Source organism: Rhinolophus hipposideros (genome assembly GCF_964194185.1).
Source record: "Rhinolophus hipposideros genome assembly, chromosome: 14".
Lineage (NCBI taxonomy): Eukaryota > Metazoa > Chordata > Mammalia > Chiroptera > Rhinolophidae > Rhinolophus > Rhinolophus hipposideros.
Genome location: NC_138060.1, coordinates 21,857,265 through 21,866,409, shown reverse-complemented (window position 1 = coordinate 21,866,409; position 9,145 = coordinate 21,857,265). Strand labels below are relative to the sequence as shown.

Here is a 9,145-nt window from a genome sequence, read left to right as displayed (position 1 = left end):
GGGAGAAACGACAAAGTGACAATTCTGAGTATAGACTTTATATGCTCAGAAGTCTTTTATATTTCTACTTGTCCTCTTGTGCCACATTTAGAACCACAAGTAGGCACTCCTCTTTTGAATCTGATACCAAAAGCAACAAACGCAAAAGTAAACAAAAGAGATTACATCAAATAAAAAAAAAAAAAAAAACCTTTTCACAATGCAGGAAACCATTAATAAAATGAAAATGAAATCTACTGAATGGTAGAAAATAATTGCGAATTATATACCTGACAAGGGGCTAATACCCAAAATACACAAAACACTCATACAACAATAGTAAAACAAATAGTTTGGTGTAAAACATAGGCAGAAGATCTGAATAGACACTTTTCCCAAGAAGACATACAGGTGGCCGACAGGTACGTGAACAGATGCTCAACATCATTACTCATCAGGGAAAAGCAAATCTAAACCACCGTGAAATATCACCGCACACATGTCAGAATGGCTGTTATCAAAAAGACAAAAAATAACTAGTGTTGGTGAGGATATGGAGAAAAGGGAACCCTTGTGAACCCTGTTAGTGGGATTATAAATTGATGAAAACTCTATGGAAAACAGTATGAAGATTCCTCAAAAGATTAAAAATAGAACCTAGGAATTCCACTTCTGAGTATTTACCCAAAGAAAACAAGAACACTAATTCAAAAACATATATGCACCTTCATATTCACTAAAGCGTTTCTTATAATAGCCAAGATATGGAAAACACTTAAGTACCCATCAATCAACAAATGGATGAAAAATTGTTATAACACACACAATGGAATCTTATTCAGCCATGAAAAATAATGAAATCTTGTCATTTGTGACAACATGCATGGACCTAGAGGGTACTATACCAAGTGAAATAGACAAAGACAAATACTGTATGATCCCTTTTATGTGTATAATCTAAAATCAAAATAAAAACAATCAAAAAACCCCAAATAAGCCCACAGATACAGAGAAAAGATTGATAGTTGCAAAAGGAGTAGGAGAAGTTGGTTAATTTTCTTTTTAAGTTTAAATAAATTTGAAAATAACTTTTAAAAAGAGATGACAACATAAAAGAATCAGAATCATAAAATAGGACACTATTCAAAAAGATCAGACAGAGTTAATAGAGAACCAAGTAGAAATTATAAAACTTAAAAGGATCACCCTTAAAATTAAAAAAAATATGAATAGATTAAAACAGCAGATTTGATAGAATCAAAAAGAGATTTAGCAAATAGAAAGGTAAATCTAAAGACACTATATTGAACAACATCTGGATAGAAAATATAAAAGAGATTAAGAGACAGAGAGAACAGAATGAAAATATCCAAAACATGTATAGTAAGAGTCCCTGAAGAAGAATATAAAGTGGGAGAAAAGCAGTATGTTTTAAAACCAATGTAATGTAGGTACCAATGAAGAATGTGAGATGGTTATTAAGTACCAGTCTCTTAACTCTCTTTGCTAGCATGATTAAAATAAATAATACCACTAAAATAAATACATAAATAAATAAACAAATAAAATTTTAAAGACTGCATTTAGATGGCAACTCATTCATCATCATGAGAAGTACATGCAATAGTTAATCTGATAGTGCCAGGACAGAGAAAACCAGAGCCACATGTGCTGACCTGCAGGGCTGGAGTAAGAAAAAAATGCTCTCCAGACCAGCTGAAGCCCAGAAAACTTATGGATACATGAGCAATATTAAATAACAGTTGTTTTAATGAACAGAGTATTAGGGACATTTCATATGCAACATTGTTTTCATAAGATCCAACCAATATAAAACACACATACACACAAACAATTACACAAAAATTAAGAAACAGATATATCCACCTAGAAAGGAGACTGTAGGTGGCTTTGTTTTTAATGATGGGCAGATAGATCTTAGCCATTTGAAAATGCTAAAAATGGGTGTTTCATGTTTGAAGAGAAGTGTGTGAGAAAACACACAAAGAGAATATCTATGTTTTTGCATATATAGGAAGCAATCTGGAAATAACATGCTTTAGCACAATTCTCTGGCCTACAGATGTTGTGGTGGTCTCCTTATTCAAATTTATAAAATGAGGCTGGAAGAAAGAGAACTGAGAAAGATCTGGAATAATTAACTGTCCCTCTCTTTCCTCTCCCCATGACATAGAATGCTTGTTTCACATACAGTATAATTTTAAAAGGATCTGTATTGAACCCTGGCTGGCTGAAAGGGGAGAAATTGATGGTTCTAAGAATAAGTTGTAGCTTTTTAATGGGAAGAGAAAGACTCTAATACATTACATATTAATGTAGTGTATGATATTAATGCTAATTATGTCATGTTAATATGGTATTAAGATGGGGACAAAAGCCAATTTATAAAATATATTATAGAGGCTATAAAATTGGATGTGTTTCCCCAGTCCACTGATCTGAATGAATAAATATCTTTTACTGCCTCATCATATACATTGCTAAGAGCTTGCAGGATTCTCCAAACACTTTATGTATAATTATATCATTAAGATAAATATGGTGATAGTGGTAATATTAAATTAGGGGAAGCTAACACTAACTGTTTTAAAAAAAATAATTTTCAATTAACTTACATTGAATCTGTTTTCATGTTTATTATTTTAATTTTATTAACAAAATGCCTACACAAGTTAACTGGTATTAAGTTGCAGTGAATTTCATAATAGCACTGATACACCATTTTATTTGTGTAACGTAATACCTTTAGTGAAAGCACTGTTCAAACAATACCTCAGATACTCCTGTGTATAGACTATGCACTGAAAGTAAATTAGGCAAATTAATTTTTTTTCTCTACCCATTTAGGCTGATATCAAATTTGATATCAATGGTTACCAGAGGGTAAGGGGGGCGAGGGGTGGTAGATGAGGGTAAGGGGGATCAAATATATGGTGATGGAAGGAGTATTGACTCTGGGTCGTGAACACACAATGGGATTTATAGATGATGTATTACAGAATTGTACACCTGAAATCTATGTAACTTTACTAACCATTGTCACCCCAATAAACTTTAACTGAAAAAATAAAAAATAAAAATTTGGGAGTTTGAGAAAGCAGTCTAGTTTATCTGTGTAAATGAAATTAGTAGGTAATTTTAAATGTCATTTTGACTACCTCTGTCCATTTTCTTCTTCATTCTCTATGATGACTGCAAGTAGGCAGTGGATAGTTGATAGAACTCTATAAATATTTCAGACCCCCATAAACACAACCATCAAACATGGAGGAAAAATGGGGTCTTGTTTGTTCTCCAAATTCATTGTTCAGATTGCCCTCTTCCTGTAACCTGATTTGGCCAATGTTGATGGGCAGAAAAGACAATATGTCAGTTCCAAGCCTTGGACATAGGAAGTAATTTACAGAGGTCTTCTATGGTTAAATTCACGTAGCAATTGCCCAGTTTGCCTTTTCATGTTGTTTGTATATGTCTCTTTTGGATAGTCTTACAAATGCTAAGAAACAGCCTGTTTCCCCTGAGGCACTCGTTTTTCAGCCACAAAATTTCATGGTAGCCTCCAGTGACATGAGACCACAAGTGCATTACACCAAGTAGAGAAGAGGTGAGAGGCAGGGACTCACCTCGCCGGTAAAGAAACACTGAGAATAGATGTGGGCAGAGGACAAGCTAATGGCTGTCTTTCATTGCTTGTACATTTATGCCATTGACACACAGCCACATGTAGATGGCAACTCCAGTTATGATTACATTTGACGGCTTCAAAATTCCCCTCTCCGCATTTTCAGTCAGAGACTTTTGCTGCACTGGTAAGCACTATTATTTTCAGAGGAGACCTTGTTGAGTGTCAGTGCTACAGCAATAACAACAGAGAAGAAAGGATCTTTGATGGAATAACCTTATTTTTCTTTTTGCAAAATTTTTCAAGGAAGGAAGCAGATACCAATATAAACGCCATTAAAAGGGGTGAGTCCCTGTGTTGCTCTCAGACTTAAGTCTTTGGGGACCCAGAGAGAAAAGAATAGTCTATCAGGACTCAGAATTACAGTAATTTAAATACCTAAAAAATGTCACATTTTGTACCCAAAGTTTGTGAAGAAGCACATACTTATAGCAAATGCCAAGAGTATTTCACTGGCAGATGTTATTATATAGTAGAGGAGATAAAAGAATGCATAATTTCGGTTGTTTCCATATCTTGGCTATTGTGTAAAGTGCTGCAATAAACATAGGAGTGCATACAGATTTTTGAATTGGAGTTTTGGATTTCTCCGGGTAGATGCCTAGGAGTGGAATTACTGGATCATAGGGTAGTTCCATTTTCAGATTCCTGAGATACCTCCATACTGTTTTCCATAGTGGCTGCACTAATCTGCAGTCCCACCAACAGTGCACTAGCGTTCCCTTTTCTCCACATCCGTAGATGACTGGATTAAGAAGCTGTGGTACATTTATACAATGGAGTATTACGCAGCCATAAAGAAGAAAGAAATCTTATCATTTGCAGCAACATGGATGGACCTAGAGAACATTATGTTAAGTGAAATAAGTCAGAAAGAGAAAGACAAGTACCATATGATCTCACTTATATATGGAATCTAAAGAAAAGACTATGTGAATGAACTAATCAGAGACAGTTTTGGGGACGCAGAGAAAAAACCGAGAGTGGTTAGATGGGTGTGTGGGAGGGGGTTGGAGATAAGGGGAAAGGTGAAGGGATTTGGAAGCAGCTGGTAACCACAAGACGGCCTCAGGGTTTTTTTGAAAATTAATTTGGGGAAGGTATTCTATAATGTTGTAAAGATTTTGTTGGGTATCCGATGGACATGCGTCCTATTTGGGAGACCACCTCAGGGATACTGTGGATACCTGATCATGGCATTGTACACCAGAAGCTAAACATTAATGAATGCCAACTATAATTTTATATATATAATGTGATGGTTCAGTGTGAGGTCGGAGGGACAGTGGATGGGGGGGGGGTTCACAGTGTGAGGGATGTGGATGATGAACGTCTAAGTATTGCCTTGTTTTGTACACCTGAAACTAATAAATAAATTAATTAATTAAAAAAAAAAGAATGCATAATTTTGTAACACTAAGAGAATATGTAACTTCTGTATGCATTGCATAAACATGGACGCCATTGTTCTTGCTTCAGAAACGTCTCACACCCACACCCAATACAAACACCACTACCACCATACACAAGGGGAAAAAAAATTATCTTATGAAAACACCATGGTTTCAAAAGTAAAAAAAAAAAAAAATGTAGAGAATATGAAGAAAGCTTATTTAAAGAGGCTTGTTCTGGGCAGATTTGTGAATATATAGCAGTCATCTTACTTACCAAACCCTTCCCGATCATTAACTTTACCTAAAATATTCTATTTTATTTTGTTAATCTGAATGAAATGCCACCAAAGATAGATTAACAGTTAATTAACAGTTTCTTATAAAAATACCTCTGGCAGTTTTCTCAGGCATTTATTCACATATTCATGCCACTTACCACAAATGCTTACTTAGACTTTTGACACTTCCGGCTTCTAGACAGAACAAGAAGGGACTCATTTAGATTGCTTTTCTTCTCTCTATTGCATAAAGAAAACAACTGTTTGCTTTCTCCATTGTTTGCTTCTTTAATGCCTGTGAATACTATAAAGATGGAGACCGTATGATTTATCTATTGCTGCATAACAAATTACACCAAACTGTGGCAACTTAAAACAACACGTATTGTCTTCTAGCGTGTGTAGGTCAGGGATCTCCATGTGGCTCAGCTGGGTCTTCTGGCTCAGCTTCTCTCTCAAGGCTGCAATCATGGCTGTGGTCATGGCTACTACCTCAGCCTAAGGCTCCTGTGGAGAAAGATCTCCTTCCATGCTTGCTTACATGATTTTTGGCAGGATTCATTTTCTTGTGGACTTTTGGACTGCTAGCTTCAGGGGTTCCCTGGGTTCTGGCTTTCCAATACATTATCAATGCTGGTGGGCATTCATATTTTCAAAAGAGACCTTGTTGAGTGGTATCAGTGCTGAGGCAACAACAGCAGAGAAGAAAGGATCTTGGTGGAATCTGCTTTCTGGGTGGGAATGCTGTTAATTCCATGTCTCAGGGCTTCCCCCTAGGGGAGCTCGTATCACAGCACCTTGAGAGCAAGCAGGTCACAAGAGCCACAGAAAGGGCAACCCAAATGTAAGCCACCAGGTTTTTTTTAGAAGCTTAATATTAATATTTGAACTGATGTCCCATTATTTTGCCATATTGTATTTAATAAAGGCAAGTCACTAACTCCAGCACATACTCTAGGGCAGGGGTTTACAGAAGGCATGAATACCAGAAGGCAGAACTAACAAGAGCCATTTAAAAGCCATTTACTACAGCAATAGATACATTTTGGAAGATGAGCGGCTAGAGGAAAAAGAGTGGTTAAGAGTTATTGGAGAACTTAGGAAAATACACAGAACTGGGTACCAACATACCACAACCACATTCTCCCCCCAAAAAATTGTTTATAAATGTCCTTTGAAGGAGATACACTCATTACTTCTAATTTACAATGAAAAAACCTGAAATTTGCCCAAGATTTTACAGCCATTGGGTGATGTTGAAATATTCACTGAGGCAACTGAACCCAAGGACCCACATTTTATTACTGTATTGAGTAGAAGGAAGGGGGTAGGAAGCATTGTAGAAAGGGAACTATACAACTGCCAAAAATAAATTATTTTTAAAAAGTTAGATATTATCATAAGCCTTATCAAACAAGAGGAGAAATTTCTCTTCTCCCCCTTCATTATCTTTCCATCTTGGTTTCATGTTTCAAGACAACTCAAATAGGCATTGGTCTTATCAGGGATCAGACTCATACTATATTAATTGAAAATTTTACTCAGGCAATTATAGGTTTACATGAAGTTGTAAGGAATAATACAGAGGACTGATACAGGAATGCATGCATTTTATCCAATATACCGATTTCCTTTTGCTGCTGTACCAAGTGACCACATACTAAGTGGCTTAACACAGCAGAAATTTATTACCTGATTTTTCTGGAGGTCAGAAGTCCAAAATGGGTTTTAATGGGCTAAAATCAAAGTGATAGCATGACTGCATTCCTTCTAGAAGCTCTAGGGGAGAATCTGTTTGGGGAGAATCTGTTTCCTTGCTTTTTCTAGCTGCTAGAGTCTGCCCTCATTCCTTAGCTCGCGGCCCCCAGCCACTAATTACATCACTCCAGTCTCTCCTTCCATAGTCACATCCACTTCTCTGACACTCCTTTCTCTCTTTTTCGCTTAAAAAGACCCTTGCATCTTTCCTGTCCCTGCTGCGGCTGCAGCCATGAGTATGCTCAGGCTTCAGAAGAGGCTTGCCTCCAGTGTCCTCCGCTGTGGCAAAAAGAAGGTCTGGTTGGACCCCAATGAAACCAATGAAATCGCCAATGCCAACTCCCGCCAGCAGATTCGGAAGCTGATCAAAGATGGGCTGATCATCCGGAAGCCTGTGACTGTGCATTCCCGAGCTCGATGCCGAAAAAACACTTTGGCCCGTAGGAAAGGCAGGCATATGGGCATAGGTAAGCGTAAGGGTACTGCCAATGCTCGAATGCCTGAGAAGGTAACCTGGATGAGAAGGATGAGAATTCTTCGCCGACTGCTCAGAAGATACCGTGAATCTAAGAAGATTGACCGCCACATGTATCACAGCCTGTACCTGAAAGTGAAGGGTAACGTGTTCAGAAACAAGCGGATTCTCATGGAACACATCCACAAGCTGAAGGCAGACAAGGCTCGCAAGAAGCTTCTTGCTGACCAGGCTGAGGCCCGTAGGTCTAAGACCAAGGAAGCACGCAAGCGCCGTGAAGAGCGACTCCAGGCCAAGAAGGAGGAAATCATCAAGACTCTGTCCAAGGAAGAAGAGACCAAGAAATAAAGCTCCATCTCTTTTACCTGTACATAGTGGCCTGTACTTAAACTCAGCTTTTCTAGCCATTGTCCAGTATATGGATCGATCATTCAATAAAATAGCTTTCATCTGCCTACAAAAAAAAAAAAAAAAAAAAAAAAAAAAAAAAAAAGACCCTTGCAATTGCACTGAGTCTATCTAAATATCCCAGCAAAATCTCCCTGTCCTAAGATCCTTAATCAGATATACAAAGTCCCTTCTGTTGTTCAAAGAACATATTCAGAACACATTCACAAGTTCCAGGACTAGGACATGGATATTTTAGGGGGTCATTTTTAAAAAAATTGTTTTAAAGGAAGACTATTTTTTTAAATTGGGGAATATTGGGGAACAGTGTGTTTCCCAAGGGCCCATCAGCTCCAAGTCGTTGTCCTTATATCTAGTGGTGGAGGGCGCAGCTCAGCTCCAAGACCAATTGACGTTTTCAATCTTTAGTTGCAGGGGGTGCAGCCCACCATCCCTTGTGGGAATTGAACCGACAACCTTGTTGTTGAGAGCTCGTGCTTTAACCAACTGAGCCATCTGGCCGCCCCTCTGGCAGCTTAGCGGCAGCTCATTGTCTTCAATCTAGTTGTGGAGGGCACAGCTCACTGGCCTATGTGGGAATCAAACCGGCGACCCTGTTGTTCAGAGCTCACGCTCTAACCAACTGAGCCATCCAGCTGCCCTTAGAAGGTTTTTTTTTTTTTTTTTTTTTTTTTTTTTTTTTTTGCCTACTACACCTGCTTTCCCCCAATTGTAACATTTTGCACTATTATAGCACAATATCACAATCAGTCATTGATATAATTCACCGATCTCATTTACATTTCCCCAGTTTTATTTATACTCATGTGTGTATTTAATTCTATACAATTTTATCACTTATGTGGGTCTGTCCACCACCAAAGTCAAGACACTGAAGACTTTCATCACCACAAGGATCCCCAGTGTTCTTCATTTATAACACCTCTCTCCCTCTTAACCTTCCCCCAACATCCCTAATTCCTGGGTACCACTCATTTTTTATTCATTGAAAAAACCCTTGTCATTTCAAAAATCTTATATAAATAGAATAAGATAATATGGAATCTTGTAACTTTTTGGCATTGGTCTTTTCATTCAGGATAATTCCCTGGAAAATCATCTAAGTTGTTATTTGCATCAATTCTTCTTTTCCTCTTATTGCTAAGAAGTA

General features: G+C 37.6%; 1 protein-coding gene across 1 annotated transcript; it reads left to right on the top strand.

The window, feature by feature from the left end:
* The first annotated feature begins 7,321 nt into the window (after positions 1–7,321).
* Positions 7,322–8,036, top strand: LOC308507481 (large ribosomal subunit protein eL19-like). The gene has a single exon (XM_081072478.1). The coding sequence runs from the start codon at positions 7,345–7,347 to the stop codon at positions 7,933–7,935; it is 591 nt and encodes a 196-aa protein (XP_080928604.1). The 5' UTR covers positions 7,322–7,344; the 3' UTR covers positions 7,936–8,036.
* The last annotated feature ends 1,109 nt before the right edge of the window (positions 8,037–9,145 follow it).

What these genes read in the sequence shown, in the direction of transcription:
- LOC308507481 (XM_081072478.1), top strand. Translation starts at nt 7,345, where the DNA reads ATGAGTATGCTCAGGCTTCAGAAGAGGCTTGCCTCCAGTGTCCTCCGC.